This window comes from Strix aluco, chromosome 5 (assembly GCF_031877795.1).
Source record: "Strix aluco isolate bStrAlu1 chromosome 5, bStrAlu1.hap1, whole genome shotgun sequence".
Classification (NCBI taxonomy): Eukaryota; Metazoa; Chordata; class Aves; order Strigiformes; family Strigidae; genus Strix; species Strix aluco.
Genome location: NC_133935.1, coordinates 8,851,607 through 8,873,545, shown reverse-complemented (window position 1 = coordinate 8,873,545; position 21,939 = coordinate 8,851,607). Strand labels below are relative to the sequence as shown.

At 40.3% G+C, this 21,939-nt stretch overlaps 1 protein-coding gene across 1 annotated transcript in view; it reads right to left on the bottom strand.

The window, feature by feature from the left end:
• Window positions 1-21,939, bottom strand: part of CRACR2A (calcium release activated channel regulator 2A) — a 68,038-nt gene that overhangs the window by 7,361 nt on the left and 38,738 nt on the right. Inside the window, exons 8-16 of the mRNA XM_074825803.1 lie at window positions 18,138-18,325; window positions 16,071-16,142; window positions 13,761-13,806; window positions 12,852-12,943; window positions 11,152-11,476; window positions 6,029-6,161; window positions 3,742-3,823; window positions 1,995-2,109; window positions 234-335 (exon numbers count right to left, since the gene is read on the bottom strand). Coding sequence (XP_074681904.1) covers window positions 234-335; window positions 1,995-2,109; window positions 3,742-3,823; window positions 6,029-6,161; window positions 11,152-11,476; window positions 12,852-12,943; window positions 13,761-13,806; window positions 16,071-16,142; window positions 18,138-18,325 — 1,155 coding nt within the window. The remainder of the gene's footprint in view (window positions 1-233; window positions 336-1,994; window positions 2,110-3,741; window positions 3,824-6,028; window positions 6,162-11,151; window positions 11,477-12,851; window positions 12,944-13,760; window positions 13,807-16,070; window positions 16,143-18,137; window positions 18,326-21,939) is intronic.

Below are 21,939 nucleotides of genomic sequence, written 5' to 3'. Positions count from 1 at the left end.
GAATTCTTAAATATTTTTTGCACCACTTTTTGTTTTTTTCAGCTAGACAGTTTTATAACTAGTGTAATTATCAGCATTTACATCATTAAGAGCTGAATTGATAAGCGTGATGGGGTTCCTAATCCTTAAAAATACTTGTCTAATTGTGTTTCTATGAATTTATACACATTGAGACTCCATTTTAAAACCTTCACCTTCAAGTTTTGTAAGGGGTTCCTCTCTAAGTATAGTACCTTAGCAAGATGTTCTCCCATTCCCATAGGGACCTCACGTTCCTTTTCATTATCAGTTTTATTACCCAACAAAAGCACAGGTACATTCTCCCCAGTTGTCTCCTGCAGAACAAAGAATAATTATCAACTGATGCATTGTATTTAAAAAATCACAGATCAAGAGGATAAAAACTAACAAATGTCACGCTGCAACAAGCCATTTAAGACATCACATATGAGCCAGGTATGTGCCACTCTACTTACAAACATGTCAGGAATTAAACTTGGATAAAAGGCATGAAAAAGACAGAATGCTAGAGATTGCACTAACTTGGCACTTTTTAATAACAGTACAGAAGCTCATCAGACTCTATACTAAAACAGGAGAGAGAAAACTACCATGCTATACAGGCTCTGACATTGCTGTTTATAGCCACTGCTTTTCTAATTACATGGACAGGAAAATAATTACAACATCTGGGTACAATTATGCCAGATAAATTACATAAATTAGTGGAGAGATACACAGAATATGTCCAAAAAAATCCATAGAATAGGCACGAATCAAAATTCATTCTGAAAATTGTTGTAATTATCACAGTGAGTACATTCATAAAGTGGGCTGAATGCTTTAGCAATAAATGGACTTGGCCACATGTCTTCAACTTAGCAATAGTTTGTAGCAAACAAAATTAGTCAGTAAAGATAAGTGAACTATTACAGCTTGGAAAAAGATTTTGACCACAATATTCAATTGTGCTGGATCAAAAACTGGAATTGTCCTCTAGTTTTAATATACTGAATTATAATAATCACTGATTTGTTAAGATCATATATTTAATAAGGGCCTGCTCTTACAAAATGCATGCTACTATTACTTCAGTAGAGCTACTCAGATAAGGAATAACTATGCCTGTTTGGAACCATTTGAATGAATGAGTTCTAATTTCAACTCGCAAAGCCACCTATTGGCCATTAGGGAAACAGTGTATTATACTAGAACACCATGCCCAATAAAACCAGACTAAATGATCTTTAAATACCAATTTGTTCTCTACTTTTTCAGTACAAATACTCTGCAATAGTGAGCAAATAGGATGTCACACTTTGGTCTCCCTAGCGATTCAGTCCTTTATTGCAGCAGCCTCAGTTTTAGTTTTATTTTTTCTTTTGGCCACATGAAAATTCAGCTGCTTGAACTTACTATATGTTGTCTATGAGCTACAGTGGTATACCAAGAGAAAAAAAGAATTTTTAATTAACTGAAGCCACTCAGTGGCATGGGCTATGATTTTGTTTTCATGTGGTTGAAAGGATGATCCCCAGGAAACTGAACTGTCTACCACAAGACAGTTTTATAGCACTAATGTAGATACTGTAACTTTAAGTTTATAGCTTATGTTCACAGAACAGTCAACTTCCCATGAGCTACACACTTGGTTGTCAAACTGCTAGTGATGATCAGTGATCATCAGACCATCATCACTGATCCAAAGCACCTACCAGTGGTGATCCAGCTAGATAACCTTTATGGGAAATCAGAGGACTCCATGCTGGGCTTTCCCCACCTCTCATTTTAAGTCCTTAAATCTCCGGAACTGTGATTATTTTCATAAACAGCTTTACTGGCAACTGTATAGACCAAAATCACTAACAAAAATGTAGTTGTGACAACACAAGAAACATGCTGCTCTCTGTGCTTTGCCCTGCTAACACTCCCTATTCAAAAGAAGGTAGAGAAGAATGACACCAGAGTTTGGATTTAAAGTTTTGTCATGTTACCTCGATGCTTATCAGCCACTGCTTGACAGCTGTGAATGTGTCTTTTGCTGTTATATCATACATCACAATGACACCATCAGCTTTTCTGAAAAACTGCTTGGTAATACTTCGGTACCTACAAGTAAGAACCTGTTTATAGCTCTCTTCAACAGAAGTAGCAATCTGACAATATAAGTAAAATTTTATAGTAATCCTCCCCCACACCAAAAAGGAAGATGTTGCCATACAGTTTCTTCTAATCTTCTAGTCTTAGTAAGTGTTAAAGCCCTGTTAATTTGGTTTACAAATGTATTCCAAAATTCCATAAACTAGACAACAGAGAAGCTATAATACTGATCTTCACTGCAGATCCTGTTTGAAAGGTGAGGCTTATTACAAATTGTAGCAAGCAATCCCATTCTTCCCAAATCATCAGACCCCTTTTCACATTCAGCAGAAGGTTCACAGAGGACACTACTACCACAAATTACTGCAACAGCAAATAAATTCTTTGCAAAAAAATATTTTTTGAAAAAAAGTGTTTGGAAAAGTTCCCTCTGTTGCCTTTAATTGATTCTGGGTTAGTCTGGATAATCAGGGGCATATCTCACTTTCTCCCATCCTCTTTCATTTTAAGCTTGGAGTAGAAATTTCCCCCTGACAAACTTCTCTGCCTAAAGCTAGCTAGATTTCTGTTTGGGGCTTTTTTGCCAAGCTTTCTCTAGAAAACGTGGATTATCATTCTTATCCTTGCTTTTAATAACAGAAAACTATACAAATGGGTGAGCAGATGGGGAACGAAATTATCACTGAAAACTTACAAAAGCTTGGAGTTATTCAACTACAATGGGATTGTTTTGGTGAAAAAAACCCCTTTATTTTAAACTTTTCTGCTATAGAAATAATTCTAGGTACATTTTAAAATCAGCCTTCCTCCTAAAGAAATTGTGTGGTATGAAATTTTCAGAGCTTTAAGTCTCTCTTACAGATTGGCAGTTTTTCAATGGATACTTAGCACCAAATCAACACATTATTGCTGCTAGGGAAGGATCTAAACTGTGAATTCACTGGCTCTGTTAGGAATACTATATTTGCTCCTCTCCCAAGAAGCAGGATTAGGTCTATGCTTACCATTCTTCAAACAGATGATTCAAGGAAGCAAAACCTTAGAAGGGGTACTGGGTTTGGGTGGGATAGAATTAAATTTCATCATAGTAGCTTGTACCAGCCTATGTTTTGGATTTGTGATGAAAACAGTGTTGGTAACACACCATTTTATTTACTGCACAACGGTGTTTAAAGAGCATCAAGGCCTCTTCTGCTTCTCAGGTTCCCCTGAGTAGGCTGGGGTGCATAAGAAGTTGGGAGGGGAACACAGCTGGGAGAGCTGACCCCAACTGACCAAATGGATGTTCCATACCAAATGATGTTGTGCTCAGCAATAAAACTGCAGGGTGGGGGTAGAGAGGTTGGCTGAGGCTGCAGCTGCTCACAGACTGGCTGGGCATCAATTGTTTGGTGGTAAGCAACTGGGGTTTTTTGCATGATTTGTTTTTCTTGGTTTTGTTTCTTTCCCTCTTTATTGTTTTTTTTGGTGGTGGTGGGTTTGTTGTTGTTATTTTTTTAATTACTAAACTGTTTTTTTTTCAACCAATGAGTTTTCTCACTTTCACCCTCTGATTCTCTCCCCCATCCCGCTGGAGTGAGGAAGCAGCTCTGTGGTGTTTAGCTGACTACCAGGGTTAAACCACAACAGAAGGTTTCTCACCGCTCCTGGCCAGCAGTGTCCCAGAGCTGCAGGGCTACCTGGGTATTATCTACTGTGATGGTTTTCACGTTGTAATCCACACCTACAACAGAAATACAAGGTAGGTTGTCTCTTTATATGCTCAGTTTGATCTCTGAAAACCTGATCCAGCAAATAGCAACAATTCCAGAAAGATAACAAGATAGATACTACATTAAAAATAATGTCCATAGTCTCTAACTATCAGAGAACAAGAGCTTTTATTTGCCAAAAGTTCTTCAGTAATAAAATACTGAATGTTAACAGAGTATTTGAATTTTGTAAAAGCTGTAAGATAAGTAACTTTCCAAATCAGAGTATATGAGTCAAGGGTCCATTTGACAGTTCACAGCAGTCTCAGCCATTTAGCCTGGAATTCATGCTGTCTAACTTCAGCTGTCTGAAATTGCATCATTTAGTCTGAGCTAGCCACATAGGCACCTTACACAGTTAGTGGAAAAACACAAGGCACTACACTAAGAGGACAGTGGAGCCTAAGATAAACGCTGATGACAGATGGACTGAATATGTGGAGAACCTCTTCCCCTCTTCAGAATATAGACTACAGTTAGGTTAGTCCCCTAATTTTTATGTGGCTAAATGGAAGTGAGACAAAAATTAATTTATGTAAACTTTTAAATGAATCCCCTCCCAATTCTCCTAACCTGTGATGATGTAAATACCTTCTGGATATTTATAACAATAATTAGAGTCTTTAATATTAATAGTCATTGCCTCGTCCTAATGACAACCTGCATTTTCTTGTATCACACTGTATTGTATCATAGAATCACAGAATCATAGAATAATTCAGGTTGGAAGGGATCTCAGTAGGTCATCAACAACTCCTCTGGGACCTGTGAAACTAATTGATGTGAAGACTAAATCAAAGCTATGACAAATACTTTCTTGCCATTGCATTTGCAAGAACACTGGATGACCAGCTGAAAGATGAAAAGGTCAAGACGCATTTCTGTGCTTTTCCTCTGGAAGCTCCAGGCAATTGCACACACTGTGCAAGACCTCAGAGTCTAGAGAAGCAAATCAGCCATTTCCAAGACAACATGGATAGGACATAGCACCACTCTTAAATGTAGACAACTGCATGGAGGTGTCTAAGCTCCTATTACAGTTAATGAAGATCTAGTCAGTGAAGAACTAGGAGTCTAGGAAATGACTAAGCTCACCCTGAAGCAGGCATCAAGGGTCAGATTAATTGGTCCCAAGGCTCCTTTGAGTGGATTGATTCAGAGAGGATGGCAGGGTAGAATTCAGCTGTTTGCTGAGCACCTAGTGCTATCTGAGATGCCATTTGCTATTCAAAATGTCTGAATCTGGCAGAACACCCAGGAGACCTGCTCTCTTCCAAAGCAGCAGCTTAAGACCAAGTAAAATACCTTATAGTGCCAAAATTAATTTAAATACCTATGCTAAGATCTTAGATCTTCCCTGACTCTAATGTGAACTTAGACACTCAACATACCAGTAGAAATTTAAACTCAGGTGTCTTTATCTACCCCGTAAGTCAAGGGAGATACAGCAACTGCTCACCTGAATGTTCTTAGATTGTCACAAATGCAAGACAAATTCATTAATTTAAATACCTTTAATCGCGAACAAGTTTTATTTCATATATGCTGCAGAATAAGTAAGGTCTAAATACAGACTAAGTATAATGAATCTGGTCATTTACAGTAACTCAGCTGCACTGCAATAACCTATACTTAAGTTTTTGTACATTGATTATGTGTCTGACTTTTGAAAGCTTGCTTTACTTCAGGCAATGTAAGTACAATGTAGGCTTTGACATGTTTGGCTTTGAAAACACTGATCCAGCATATTTCTTTGGTGCTTAGTATAATGGTAATTCTTCAAACATAATTCAGATATTCTACTTGCTCTTTAAAACAACATCAGATTACTTAGAGGGATAGAGATGGGGTATGGTGGTGGGATGATTAGTACAGCGCAGTCCAGAGGACAGGATATCAGTTTTAGAACAGTGAGATCTACAAGGAAATTTTAGCTTCACTGAAATTAGTAGGATTTTTCTGATTTACTTCAGTGCTGCCAGGATTCCAGTACAGAAACTACTCTGAAACCTCTCCATCAATTATCTGCTTCCCAGTTTAGGAAAACTCACTTTGCATGTCCTACTTTTAAAACATCTGTATGTTTCTGCTTTATAACACAGGGCCTGATCTCAGCAGAAGCTGCTAAGTACTGTTGGAACTAAAATAATAATAGTAATAATGTTTCTTAAACTTACCTACAGTAGCAGCTGTGCCTGGGAAAAACCGATCTTCACAAAATCGCCTTAAGAATGAAGTCTTTCCAACACTTGAATTGCCCACAAAAATAATCTTGAATAAGCGGTCTGGGACTGAGTTTATTCTCTCCTCCTTCAAGTAAGAGCAAACATTAGTTTCCATCTGTTCTATAAATCCTGTTGCCTCTCCAATTTGCCTTGTCTTGAAGGAAAACTGAGATTGGAAAAAAAGAGATTTTATCCTATCATGTTCTCCACTACTCATAAAGCAACATTCTGTTTCTTAAAATAACTCAGCATTTCAGATGTTTGCCATGCATCATTTCAGATCACTGGAACTGTGGTGATTTGGGCTGAGATCTGGAAGTATACTGAATGTGAACTTTGACATGAGACTGCATTGAAAAATGCATGAAAGTGAGAAAAGAAAATGGTTTATGTTCATCCCTGCAAATCAAAACTCATACAGGTTCACACATCTCTGCTCAGTACTTTCATCCTATACCAATGACACAGAGGAAACAGCACATCTTCACCTAGATAACTGAAGCAAAGGCATAATTTTTTGGCTTATGTCATCTATCACCAGATTCTTCTCTCTGATACTACTGTGGAGCCAAGAGCTTCCATGGAATTACTGCACTTCTGTGTCTGTTTAACATTATAGGCAGAAGCATGGGGGAAAGAGACAGAGAGAGAATTAGACCCAGTTAATTCGGCTGTAAACATTCAACTATGCTTCTGTCATTTAGGTTTTTTAAGCAGAAGGAAGAACAATTTGTTCTGCCTATCCACATCCTGTTTACTGCAGGCAAGCTAAGTGGATGCTGGAGAGAATATTTATATCCTCTGTCGAGTAGGTCATTATTCCAAAGACCTTTGTATGTAGATCAGGAGCTGCTGAGGGAAGAACACTGTGGCACCAGCTGGTTTGCAGGGGGTGCCCTAGCTGGCCTCTTCTCCTATTTTGTGCAAAGGTGGGGGAGGAAGGGGGAGATAGCAAGTTTGTTCTTAATGCTGCAGAAGGGAGCAAGATCATGGATGCTCCTGGCATTAGTTTGTTGGGGTGGGGTTTGCGAGGAGGGAGAGGAGAGGAGGGAAGGAGAGGGAGGGAAAGGCCCTCTGCCAGGCATTTGAGGTACAGAATCCCCTGAGACTGCTGACTTCAAGAAGATATCAGAACTGAACTCACTGCCTGACAGTCCTTTGAAAGAGACATTGAAGTCTGGCCTTGCAAATGCTTCCTATAAACATACTGAAGCCTTACAGAAAGAATCAGAAACAACTCAAGGGGAAAAAAATAAATAAAACCTCAAGCTGCTGTTTTCCTTAGTATGAGAAAAAATCATTCACTGCTGTAAATCTTTGGGACAAAAAAACATGTCTCTTTCATGAGCTGGGCTAATAGCGCATTACAACTACACCGAGATGTCTTATCTCATTGTTCACTTCTCCTTTTCTGTTAAAATCCCAAACTCCACTGCAGCTATTAGGCTGCTAGTAATACACATACATCACACACATTTTCATTTCTGCTGAAAAACATTCCCAGCTTATTAGTGTGTGTGCTCTGGGAAACAAAACAAGTTAACATACAATCATCAGCTTGGCACCATTTTCACAGTGCTTCTGAGAACAATAACTAAATATGGACTACATGACCTGAAATACCCTGTCCCTGGTGGTCATACACACCTCAGTAGCACTAAGACTCAAAGACACCAGAGGCCTTCAGCTCAACTCCCAACACAATAGGCAGCCATTTTTCATTGAGATGTATCAAGTCCACCTATGAAAATAACCTTAATAAACAAATTTGATTCTAAAACTGCTTCTGAACAGTGTACTAAGGGATGAGCTACTTCATAGTCTGCTTCAACAAAGTGATGATGGGAAAATGGAATAATAGTGAGATGTAAATATGGTTTAGTTTACAATACAATCTAAAAAAGTCTTCTCTAGATGTGTCTTTCGAGTGGCCTTCATATAAACAGTAGCCAGGTCAAGTAACATACCTAGTTTTTGTGCAATTTAACACAAATGTGGAAGATGGCAGGTATAAACATAGTTCATATTCCATTTTGAATCAACAGAGGGGAGAGGAATTGCATCTCAGGCAGAGGTTTTGGACAGAAAATCTTGCTTTAGTTTCCATTATGGTTTCTTCAGATGTTTTCCCAATCACATTTCTGCTTATGCTAACTGCAGCTTCGTCTTCATAGCCACTCAGAAAAATGTTCTACCTGACTGTTAACTCCCAGATAAAAGAGCAGTTGCTGGCCTCATGTACTGGTGCAAGTTCTTAGATGCTTTCAGAAGTCGACTTCCATTCTCTAAAAGGAGAAAAAGTTTACATTGGTTCTACTCTCCTTTAAGATGCAGTAGGTCATAAAGGCAGCTAAATGACTGTGAATGTATGGTGAACAGGAAGTCTTAATGCCACCAGCTAGGAGCCTGAGTTCAGTATAGTAAGCAGTGAGATCATGGAATGCAGTAATACGAAGCCATGTAGACTACAGGAACACAAATGGTGATGAACTGAAAAATACATCTTCCTAGTGCAAAACAGAATGACAAGACTTCATATCTGATTGAGCTACTTACGTAACAACTAAACGGAATCATTCTGCCTCATTTGCACAAGTATTTCTAGATCCTAAACTCCTTTATACTGCAGATCCTTTGAGCAGCAAAACATGAGGGGAGAGAAGGACTGGCTGCAGAAGACATACAGCCCTGAGACTCACACCTCATAACTCATCATGCAGCAAACAGGGAGTTATCTTTTTCTGAAGTTTTCTTCAGCTCCAGTTGAAGATTATATGCTGAGTTGCCCTGAAAACACTTACTAATTGAATATGACTCCTCCTAGTCCAGGCATGCTGTGAGGAGAGGGAATCAGTGTGCAAGCACTGTATGGAACAAGATCATTTCTGATGTCTAAATCTCATGGTCAAAAAGTGGTGATCCGAAGAGCCATTATTTAGGTCATGCAAAGTTGTATGAGAAATTCATGAGACTAGAGGTGGTGTACGGAAGAAGACGAAGCACTACTCGGACAAAATGGCAGTGGTCAGACACTTACACAGCCTAGAGACTGCCCTAAGCAATGGAATGCTATCAGTTGAATAGTCAGGCCTAGTCAGCAGGCCAAGAGGACCATGCAGGACCACACACATATTACAGTGCCACATAGACAGGGAGTTTATCAGAAAGGGGTATTTTGCTGTGGTTTTTTTAAACTAAATTTTAAAAAACAAGCAAAAAACCAACCCAAACTAAGGGCCAGGCTAAGGCACTGACATTTCATGGAAAAAAAATATGAAGTCCCAGTTCTAAGTGACCTTTGGAAATGAACTTCTTGTTTACCCTCACAATGTTTCTTTAGAAACTGAAACAAAATGTTTTCAGCAACCTGGCAGGAGATACTTTATGATTTCTCCTCTCCCCTCCCTGCTTGCTCTCAACTGTTTTTTTTTGGGGGGGGGGGGGGGGGGAAGAAAAGAAGAAACAAGATCTGCAGGAATGCCCAGTTCCTACCCAGCTGAGAGGATGCGCTTTCACGGGGCATGACTGCCAAAACAGAGCAGGCAGGACAAGTTTGTCCTAGATGGACCTGATGACCTACCTGGCTATTCCTGTCCTAAAGTCCAATGATGCCATACTTTGAAAATGTGATACAAAATAAGTCATATAGCAAGCAAAAAGCATGCACTGTATTAAATCATCTTAAAGAATGAAGCTCTGTTCTGTGCCCTAGACTTTTTATTAAAATGTACCACTTAGAAGTTATGTAACCATGGCATAATTCCATCATAATTTTTAAGATACGCTTGCTTCTTCTAAAAGAACTATATAATTATGACCAAGCATACCTATTTTTCCAATACTTTAATCTTTTTAATATGTGCTTCAAGAATCTAAAAATGAGTAATACTTAACAATGATACTAAAATTAGAAAACAAGCACAGTTAGCTCTGAAGCAATAGCAGTGCAAGTAGGACTTCAGACTCCAAAGAAATGCACCTTCCAGCATATTGTTTTAAGTATTATTACTGCATGGATTATTACTGCATTGTTATCTTGCACATATACGCAAGAGATGAAAAAACCCAACTGGATTTCAATTTGTTAATTAAAAGTTTTCTCAAAAAATGATCAAAAAGTAAAGATATTATTTCTTAGACACTGTAACAGCTACCAAAGCTGACTCAAAAGTATCAAAATATGAGAAATGTCACTTTTTGGCAAAAAAAACCCGCAACTTTTTAAAAAAAGAGTTGTTTCTTTTTTTAGACAATTGCTACCTTTCAGTGATCTTCTTGTGTCATCTATTACAAGGCTTAACTTCATTTTTCCTGAAAGACTCCTTCACACATAACTCTATGCACACATTGTCCACAGTTACCACTCCTTTAGGTTGAGTTTCCCTTCTTCACACCTTCAACATTTATCTGCAGTGTATTTCCATCTCCCGCTTCACTCAATGGCTTAATTTGTCAAGCTTTAACTTAAAAACAGAAAACTAAATCATTTTAGAGTCTAAGAATAATGCATTACCCTTCAACACCATTTCATGTTTTCCAAGGTCCTTTAGAACAGAATAGAATAGTTCCAGTTGGAAAGGACTACAATGATCATCTAGTCCAACTGCCTGACCACTTCAGACTGACCAAAAGTTAAAGCATGTTATTAAGGGCATTGTCCAAATGCCTCTTAAACACCTGTAGGCATGGGGCACCGACCACCCCTCTAGGAAACCTGTTCCAGTGTTTGACCACCCTCTTGGTAAAGAAATATTTCCTAATATCAGTCCAAACCTCCCCTGTTGAACCATTCCCATGCATCCTCTCACTGGATCACAAGAGAGAAGAGCTCATCACCTCTCAGTTCCCCTCCCCAGGAAGCTGTAGTGAGCAATGAGGTCGCCCCTCAGCCTCCTCCTCTCCAAACTAGACAAGACCAAAGTCCTTAGCCTCTCCTCACAGGACATGCCTTACAGCCCTTCCACCACCTTTGTTGCCCTCCTCTGGACACATTCAAGGACCTTCAGATCCTTCTGAAAGTGTGGGGCCCAGAACTGCACAAAATACTCAAGGTGAGGTCCCCTCTGTCCCCTTACATTTGACAGTGTTTCCTTCCCTACAGGCTGCTGTCTAGGAGATGATGGTGAGTGTTCCATTGATTGTTCTGTGTTTTTCTTATCCATTTCCATCTCAGAAGTATTCTCATCTTCTCCAGTCCATCTGTTCAGCTGCTTATCAACCAGCCTGTCAAGAAGCTGGGGTAGGTGATCTTCCTCAATTGATATGATTCTTTGGAGATGCGATGCTTTAGACATTCCTCCAGTGGCTCCAGCATCAGGCTCTACAGAGAGAATTCCATTCAGTCCAGCAGAATTCCTTCTCTTTGAGTTACTGAAAACATCATCTTCTTCAAATGAATAGCTAGAAAGAGAAAAAAGTACATCACAAAAATATACTGGAGGTGGATTCCTGTTGTTTTATTCTAGTGTAACTGAATTTAATCTCCCATGTTTTTTACTACTCACAGAAGACATAGAGATTCAGTCTAATGTCTACTGAAAAGTGAGCTCATCATACAATGTGTATACATATATAGTGTGCTTGATAAATATAAGCATCAGGGGGAAAGCTAATAACTTATGGGGAAAACCTGTACCAGAATACAAAGCATAAGATTAGTCTCATTTCTAACCTCCTGGCTAAAGTAAACTCTCTACTCTGATTTCCTCCTCCCCTCCCCATGCCATTCTGGAAGAATAAAACAACACTCCAACTCAGACCCTTTCTATGTGTAATCTAATACTCTCTTTAACAGGTAGGAGGGAGATGGTTTTGTTCAATATGGATGAAAAAAACGCTAAGTGGGGATTCAAGAGAAGGGGGAGTGTAGATAAAATAGATCCAGAGTCTTCTCAGATGTGCACAATGACCACAGATGCAAGTTGCAATAAGAGAAATGCTGACTTCATACAAAATTTCTTCATGAGACTGGTGCAGCCAGGGAACAGGTGCCAAAGAGGCTGTGAGAATTCCATCCAGATGTTCAAAAACTCAGCTGAACAAGGGCCTGAGCAACCTTATCTAGTCTTGGAGTTACCCCTGTTTGAGCAGGAGACTGGACTAGAGACATAAGAGGTCCTTCCCACCTAAATTTTCCTGTGATTTTTGTGCCATAATTGCTTCTGCCAATTACGCTTCACTTCTCAGTACAGAACTTACTAAACTGTTTCTGAAAGCTTTCCCTCCTTACAGTTCATGACCCTGTGCCTGCAGGGACACTGTCTTAGCTGCTATTTCAAAGTGAAATACTAGTCTTCTTTCCAGCTCCTCTTTCTCAAAGGAAACAAGCTAATGTTTCACTGAGATCACCATCTTGTTCCTGTTGATTTCAAGTTTACAGCCACACAGTTGAGAATTAAATTCTTCATGTTCCACATCCCATACTCTACATCAGGACTGCTGTCCTCTAGAGTGAGAAGGGAGGAGGTGTACTCTTTCAGGAGTTATCAAGGACATTGTACCACATCAACATAGGGTAATGGCAAGCTTTTGCACCTCCCAGCATATACTCATTCACAATGAGGAAGACTCTTGCCTTTGCAGACAGTACACTTGTTTTATGTGAAAATTTGTCTCTTTATTTCCAAATTTCGCAAAGAGTACAGTAATCTTATAGTGACAGACACTTTAGAAATACATGCTTTGAAAACTCCAAAGGTATCAGAAAGAAAACATTTCACATCTTGTTCTATAAGCCTTGTACTCAAACAGGGAACACATGAAAAAAAGTTCTTACCTGTTAGGCAGCATCTTGCCCTCTATGTATTTCCCAATCACAGACCCTGATCTTTGCTTCCAGTATGCTTTTGGAACACTTGTTTTACATTTCTGCAGAAATACAAAACACTTCTTAGTAATTTACTCCTGTTGTTCATTATGGTTAATTCCTTCATTCTTAATGGTTAAATAATGAAATGAATATGAAAGAAAAATTTTAGATAAAATCCTAGAGGTATAAATGCTTCAAAATCCTGATGGATAAACTATCAGAACATGGAAACACCAGATCCTGCAAGAATTCTCTGCTTTGTAAACCAAGTGGACCACAATAAACCAGCACAATGTCATGAAAAGAAGTCAACAGATATATTTTTTACATTAGCAGTTTCTTGTAGGACTAAGAACACAAACAAGTGCAAACTAAGTGGCCTTACTCTCCTTAAGCCAGGGTACTTCTGGAACTTCTTAGGGGCCCATTCTCTGCTGCCTGATAAAAAGTTAATGTGATCTGCTCTTACCCAGTACCGACAGGTATTCAGGTACTCACATATTGTACTGTTGTATACACATTTCAGGCTATTAGCTACTCTTGACTGAATAGATTTAACACAATTTAATTGTTCAATTGTTCAATTTTTAGGTTATTTCATCCTCTCATGGTTGCATCCTTAGCTTCTTATAAAATACATTCATCTCCCTCAAGATAGCTCCAACTTTATAATTCTAAAAATGTAGCTCTTAAAATTGTACAGCAAATTTAAAAATCTTATTCTCATGTGAGAAAAAAGGTGATACAAATTAAGAATGGGGCGAGATTTAAGTATCACAAGAGTCTGTCTGCTGCACAGCCTTCTGATCCCTTTCTTTTGAAGCTGTTCTGATATGTGTTTGCTCAACACTGGGTTTGAAAATAACAGTTGTTTACCTGTAAAAATATGTCACGTTCATCTTTGAGATGTTTGTTCCTCTCCCTGCAAAGAGAACACAAATAAAAGAAACACTGAGGCCAAGTATTTAGAACTGCTGACTTTTCTACTCAACACTAACAGACAGACTGGACAGTTGGCAGCATAAAAGGCAAGACAAATACACTTTAATTTGGCATATCTCCACCCTCAATCATGCTTTATTTATATTGTCACCACAGCGAGTTCCCTGTCTGGGCCACTGAATCTCCAGTAGGGCTATGCTGATTAAAGCCAGCTGGCATCTGGCCCTCATTCTGTAGTTTATCAAAACAAATGCCTTAACACATAGAAATCAGTTCTGGTCAATATGCCTTCACTTAGTCCAAATTAGAACCTTTAAAGCTTTTCACAGTAAAGATTGCTTGTTAATGTGGACAGGGTGCAATGAACACCATCTCTATTCATCTCACGACAGCTGTGAGGGCCAGTTATATCCCTCTGAGGGCTACAGTTGTGGCTGCCATGGAGAAGTCTTCCTAGGAAAACATCCAACTTCCAGTCATTGTACAGAAAAGATGAAAATGTCAAGAAATGGAGGCTCCAGGCAATCAGCCAGCTCTCATCAGATCTGACAACACACCTGCTTAGTACATCGTTCATTGTCTCCATCTATCGCTGGCCTGGCCACAAAAGAGCAGACATTACAGCCCTGGTGAACAGAAACACCCTCTGCTGTCAGATGTTTCTATCTATGGCCCCATTGCCACCAGCAGGCAAAACTGCACCACATAGAGTGTCCTACGGGAAACACACTGCAAAGTAAGAGCCTTTCCTCCAGCATGGGAACTTTATAGATAACTCTAAAATTGCCTCCAGGCAAGTACAATCTATAGCCCATGCAAACTTTCCATTGAGCAAACAAAAACTAACATTGCTGCACATTAAAAAGAGGGTTACAGTTGTCTCAACACAACTCCAAACTTTGAAGCCTATCAATACAGAAATATTACAGAAAAAATTAGCTAACTATATTTTGATATAATTTTACAAATAAACATTTTGGGGAAAGAATCTTCATTTTGTCTGTACTCCCATCACTTTAGAAACAACAGAGCCTTTTAGTAAGCTTCAAGTCTCCTGTGGCCAGGCTTCTACCACAGAACCAGCTTAGAACAGTTCACCCTTGTTTTGTTTTACATTTGACCTTTGGAACAGAGATTGTCCTACAGTACCAAACTGCAAAACAAAGCAAATCTTCCATGTGTACTGCCCTCTACTGTGTGCAAGAACGGGACTTGCAAAAGACATATTGTCTTTTGTAACCATTTTTGCTACCTTTTGTGTCATTATCCTGTGGTGAATTGACCTTGATTGGCTGCCAGATGTGCATCCAGCTGCTCTCTCACTCCCCTTCCTCAACACGACAGGGGAAGAAAATGGAAAAGCTTGTGGGTCAAGATAAAGATGTGAAGATTCCTTACCACCTACCATCACAGACAAAACAGTCAACTGGATGTTGAGAAACAAAGACAAAACTAAAACCACCTTCTACCCACCCTTCCTTTCCTACTTCATTCCTGCACTCTCGACTCTTCTACCTCCTTCCCAATCCTGAGTGGTGCAGGGGGATGAGGAATGGGAGGGTTATGGTCAGTCCGTAACAGCTCCTTCTCTGCTGCTCCTTCCTCCTCACACTTTTCCCTTGCTCCAGTATGTGTTCCCTCCCACAGGTTACAGTCCTTCACGAACTGCTCCAGTGTGGATGCTTTCCATGGGGCACAGTCCTTCAGGAACAGACTGCTCCAGTGTGGGTTCCCCATGGGCTGCAGTTCCTGCAAGAAAACCTGCTCCTGCATGGGCTCCTCTCCACGGGCCATAGCTCCTGCCAGGAGCCTGCTCCTGCATGGGCTCTGCGCAGGCTGCAGGGGAATCTCTGCTCCAGCACCTGGAAGACCTCCTCTCCCTTCTACTTCATTGACCTTGGTGTCTGCAGGGCTGTTTCTCACACATTTTTTTCTTACTCCTCTCTCTTAACTGCTGCGCAGTGTTTTCTACCCTTTCCTACACACACTTTCCCAGAGGTGTCACCATCTTGGCTGTGGGGCTCAGCTGTGCCCTTTGGTGGGTCTGCTGGGACCATCTGGGACCAGCTGTGTCTGGGATGGGGCAGCCCCAGCCTCTCCTCTCGGGCACAGAGGCCGCCCCTGCGGCACCCCACTGCCAACACCTGAACACCTACATCCAGTACATATCCCAACATAATTTCATCCTTTAATGTACCTCTTCAGAATAATGCAAGAAGTTCTTGAATGTAAGGTCTGCATTACCTTAAAAAATCCAGCTGCTTCAGAAGTCCTGACTTCTCTCTTTCTAAGGTCTCCGTCACTCGGTACACCTCCCTGTAATGAGAAGAAATAAATAAAATTGTTCCAATCACAGTAACAACACTGCTAAAATGCTTCCCCCGGGAGTATCCACATTTGAGACTTCAGCTTCTCCAAACCTGTAGACTTTATTCTGCATGAATGGTAGTTAATTTTAAAAAAGTTTATTCAATAAAAGGCCCGCGGTACCACAGCAGTTTGAGTTAGCAGAGGAAGGAGTAGAGGTTCTTTTTAAAAAAACTATAGCTTTATAATTTTTTCATCCTGAGAGCTTAATATACACTGATACTGGCACTTGCATCATTCAGAGAAGACATACTGCTAAAAGCCTTCTCACTCATGGCCACAAAAGACCATGTAACAATTTATCCAAAATTATGAGTTTATCTTGCAGCTGGAACCATATATCAGGCTCACGCATTTACAATCCCTACAACTTCTTTTCAGTTCCTGACTTTTACAGTTACTTTCCTGACTTTAACAGTTATGCAGCCTTAAAATTGGACACAGCATCTCAGATTTTTACACTAGATTTACACCATTTACTTAGACTTAACACAACTTGGTGTCTGGCTTTACATGTTTTTTGCCTTTCAGTGAAGCCTCAAGTTCTTCCTGTGCACAGTCTGAACATTACACCTGCTTCAACAGCTCAGGTCTTACCAGACTGATACAGATGTTTAAAGCAACACTGCAGGTGCAGTTGAGTAGGGCTGAGCTCTAATTCCATAAAACACTATTGAATCCAAAGTGCTTTGAAATGCAGTAGTATTATTCATCAGTCTGACCACTGGGCAGATTTCCTCTGTAGCTTTAAAACCAGATCACTCCACAGTCTTTGCTCTGGATCTGAAAAGAGAGGCCTCAAAGAGGAAACAAACCACCTTGAGGAGGAATATTTCTACTGTCTATTTCCAAAACACACAACAAACATGCAAACCTAAAAATAGTGTTCTAAACACAGTGGCCGTTAACAATCATTTATCAGCAAAGTCCATTATTTATACCCTTAAGGAAAATTAAATTAGTAATAACTAAATAGAGTTTGGCACAAAGCTTAACAGAAACAGAATATGACATTTGATCTAATATTCTGCTCTATCCTGAAATATGCCAAATAGCAACAGCTCTGAATGAAGTAGTTCACTACTGAAATACATAGATTCTGGCAAGATATGCACCACAGTCTGGCATCCATGAGCTCTCCATTGGCAACAAGAGGGTTTTACAGATCCCTGAGCATTTTTTAAAACTATCTTCCATTAAAAGGACTTCAGTGAATGTTTCTGCCAATTACAGCTTCAGGGTGATGCAACTTTTGCTTTGTGCGAAAGGCTGGAGCAAACAGGTAGATTGATCTGTCACTTAAAGGCCATTAATATCCCTCAAAATATGAATTGCAAATATTTCTTTTTGAAAAATATTTTTTAATTCAGAGTCAGAATCTGAAATCCAAAACATCTGAACTGGAAACCCCAAAATGATGGTTCTGGATTGCCATAATGCCTTGTGTGAATTTTGATTTAGCTGCATAAACTACGTTTTATCTTGCTGGCTAGGCTCCTTAGTCAGAAATAACATGCTTGGTTTTGATGAAGAAAAGAAGCCATCTTGGCCATCTCATAGCCTGAGTACATTCTGAGAATCAAGTTTCAGACAGACCTAGCTTTGAGGAAAATGGAACATCATGTGCCAAACTGTAATTTCTGTAATTAATTCCACTGGTATTTCAAAACTAAGACATACTTTTTAACCAATTAAACTGATTTTTGGTTCCATACACCCTCAACAAACAGGAGAACACTGACGTTTTGAAGAAGTAGCAAAAGACTCTGTAGAAGCCAGAAAACATGCTGAATTACTTGGGGGAAAATTACTAGAACCGCATTTGGCTTTGCTGGTGGTTTCTGCTTATGACACAAACTTAAATCACAGCACTGAATACCCTGAGAAGGACGCTCACTGGCATGCTAAGCAAATGCACCAGAACCCCTGCAGCTGGAGACTTACATTTCCTTCTCCTCATGTAGTCTTGATGCCTCCTCCTGAAGCACCTGTAACTGTTGTTGAGCAAGGCTTAGATCATGAGACGTTCTCTCCAGGTCTCTCAGCAGCTCCTGGTTAGTCAGCTTCAGCTTGGTGTTCTCTACTTTGGTTTCTTCTTTGCCACTGAGAAGTTCTGTACATTGCTGCTCTAACTGGGATGGAAGAAAAGAGAAGAGAAAGTATTATAACTAACTGAGGCATCCTGGTTTTGAGGCTTTCAATTCAAGTCTCAGAGGTTAGTTGAATAGGGAAGCTATTTCTATCAAAGCCAACATATGAATAAAACACATATGGTGCTCTTCCACTGTTCTGTATGCAGACATAATTATGTTACACAAAAACAAAGCCATTCCAGTCTATGATTGAATTTCATCCAGTTCAAAAATGCACCAGGACAAACCACAAAAAACGTGTTTACAGAGCAGATTAGCAGTACTTAGTTGATATTCACAACTGCTATTTTAGACAATTTCCCACAATGACAAGGCCTACACAGAGCAATTCAGACTTCTGCCTAAAAACTGTTAGGTTTAAATCTTGTAGCTGATAAAACTTCCCATCCCCAGTAATATCAACAAGCAGTAACCTTTCTGCCACCTCAGCTAAATCCACCAAGAAGTGTGAATTAAAGTTTTTTTATTCACTTTTATATGCACTCTTCAAAGTATATATAAAGGAAAGAGACACCTTTCCTGTGAAACAGATAACAGCAGATGACAGCAGTTTCTGGTATGTGAAGAAGTTCCACCTGCATCTCCCTGGCTAACTGAGCAAATATAAGATGACAAAGCAAAAGTTAAGACAACTAAAATTAGTTACTTTTATATTAGGGAAGGCACTACTGACCCGAAGGTATAAAAGCTTTTTATATTATTTTTTTTCCAGTATGTGTTTTAAGGGATGTAAAATGTACCAGGAGCATTACAAGGATACCAGTTAAATATTCCAGATTTAAGACACAATGGATTTTGTTAGAACTCTCATTTGGCACTTGCCAATAACCAGAGCTCACCCAACCCAAAATCTGTCCTTACCCAGCTCTGCCAGTCTATTCACGCTTCACAACACTGCTGTTGTTCTAGTCTTGGTTTTAAATGCAACCTTAAGGCCCAGGAACATGGAAAATAGGGTGATAGGTGACAGTCAATGGCTTCACTAAGAGCAAATCATGCCTGACAAATTTGGTGACCTTCTATGCCAGGGTTACAGCATGGGTGGATACGGGAAGAACAACTGATGTCATCTACCTGGACCGGTGCAAAGCTTTTGAACTGTCCCGCATGACATCCTTGTCTCTAAATTGGAGACACATGGATTTGATGGATGGACCACTCGGTGGATAAGGAATTGGATTGATGGTCACACTCAAGAGAGTTGCGGTCAATGGCTCCATGTCCAAGTGGAGAGCAGTGACGAGTGGGGTTCCTTGGGGGTTGGTGTTGGGACCAGTAATGTTTAACATCTTTGTTGGAGACATGGGCAGCGGGATCAAGTGCACCCTCAGCAAGTTTGTCAATGACACCAAGCTGTGGGGTGCTGTCAACACGCTGGAGGGAAGGGATGTGCCATCCAGAGGGACCTTGGACAGACTGGAGTGGTGGGCCCATGCAAACCTCATGAGGTTCAACAAGGCCAAGTGCAAGGTCCTGCACATGGGTCGGGGCAATCCCAAGCACAAATACAGGCTGGGCAATGCGTGAATTGAGAGCAGCCCTGTAGAAAAGGACCTGGGGTATTTAGTGGATAGAAAAGTATAAGCCAGCAATGTGTGCTCGCAGCCCAGAAAACCAGCCGTGTCCTGGGCTGCATCAAGAGGATTGTGGCCAGCAGGTCAAGGGAGGGGATTCTTCCCCTCTACTCCACTGTCATGAGACCCCACCTGCAGTGCTGTGTCCAGCTCTGGGGCCCCCAACAGAAGAAGGACATGGACCTGACTGAGTGGGTCCAGAGGAGGCCATGAAGATGATCAGGAGGCTGGAGCACCTCCCCTGTGAGGACAGGCTGAGAGAGTTGGGGTTGTTCAGCCTGGAGAAGAGAAGGCTCCAGGGAGACCTTATAGTGGCCTTCCAGTACTTAAAGGGGGCTACTGGAAAGATGGGGAGGGACTCTGCATCAGGGAGTGTAGTGATAGGACAAGAGGTAACGGTTTTCAACTGAAAAAGGGTGGATTTAGATTAGATATAAGAAAGAAATTCTTTACAGTGAGGGTGGTGAGACACTGGCACAGGTTGCCCAGAGAAACTGTGACTGCCCCCTCCCTGGCAGTGTTCAAGGCCAGGTTGGCTTTGAGCAACCTGGTCTAGTGGAAGGTGTCCCTGCCCATGGCAGGGTGGTTTGGACTACATGATCTTTAAGGTCCCTTCCAACCCAAACCATTCTATGATTCTAAGAAAACAAAAGCAGAAAATACTTTCTGGCTGGGATTGTGAAAGGTCAGGAACAAGAGTAGTGTGGATGCACTTATCTCAGCAGCAGCCCAGCTTGATATATTTGCTGAACTGTAGCCTCAGCAGGCTCACAGTTCATATGGAACACTGACCAGCTGGGCATCAAATTACTGCTGAGCAATGTTGGTTTACATTGATAGATCACTTCAGTTTCTGAGTATTGCTTCCATTCCTTGACAGAATGAAGTTATCTATTCTAAGTAACTAAGACCAAATGCTTCAGGTACCAGAAGACAAGACTTTCTTATCCAGAGGAATGGTTTTGGGAGAAGCAAAAACTGATCACACAAAGATGAACTTCCAAAATCTCAAGAGCAACAAACTGCAGGCAGAAATCTCACTTACAGAACAGTATGGCTATCTGAAAATTTACAGAGACTGGTCTGGAAATGTAACTGCAATGGTAGCCCTCATCAGCTCCCAGAATCATAGGTACTGATATTAGAAATGCTTGCTATAAATCCTGGTGCTTACTCTTGTGAGAAAAATAATTATGTTGAAACTATGCTCAATAGCAGATGCTCATAATATTTAAACCCTGGGACACAAGAGGAGAAATGGTTACTTTACAGCAATACAGAGCTCCCGCCCTTTCACTTTATCTATACAATCCTTTAAGTAATGCCAAACACTACTTGTAAAGCATTCATTTAAACAACTCTCAATACAGTACAATAACTCATTAGGTGGATGCTCAGCTGGTACAGAATGGCATAGACCATATAGGCTCTAGCTGCTTATTGGAGCTGCAAATTGGCTCCCAGAGTCATCAAATAGATGAAAATTGATTGGGAAAGACTCATGGCCCATAGTCATTTTTAAGAAAATCTAGGTAACAGAGAGAATTAACCAATTACCACAGGTCACGCAGAGACACAGTAGCTGTGTATCTTCTCTTTTTTTGACAAAAATGGGAGGAAAAACTCCAAGTTTAAAATTGAGTGAAGAACTGGGATTGTCCAATACAAACAAACTGTTGCTGAGGACAGCTATTGCTGTTCCTCAAAGACACATACATTAAGCACTCTTCATGCATTCCCTTGTTCTTAGCCCAGCATCCTTTCCGTATTTTTCTCCTATTTATTTCAGGTGTGTGTGAAAGATGAAACATTTATATAGTGTTATAAGGCTGGAGACGCCTTTCTTAACAATCCTATCACTTGATTTGCATTTTTTGAGTGCTACTGATCCATGATGTCTCAGAATCCCAAGATCATGCTCTTCAGTGGCTCTCATCAGCACAGAACCCATTATTTTATGTGAGAAGCCAAGTAGCTCTCCTGCCTTTTACCTGCTCCACACCTACTTTCTTCCCCTAA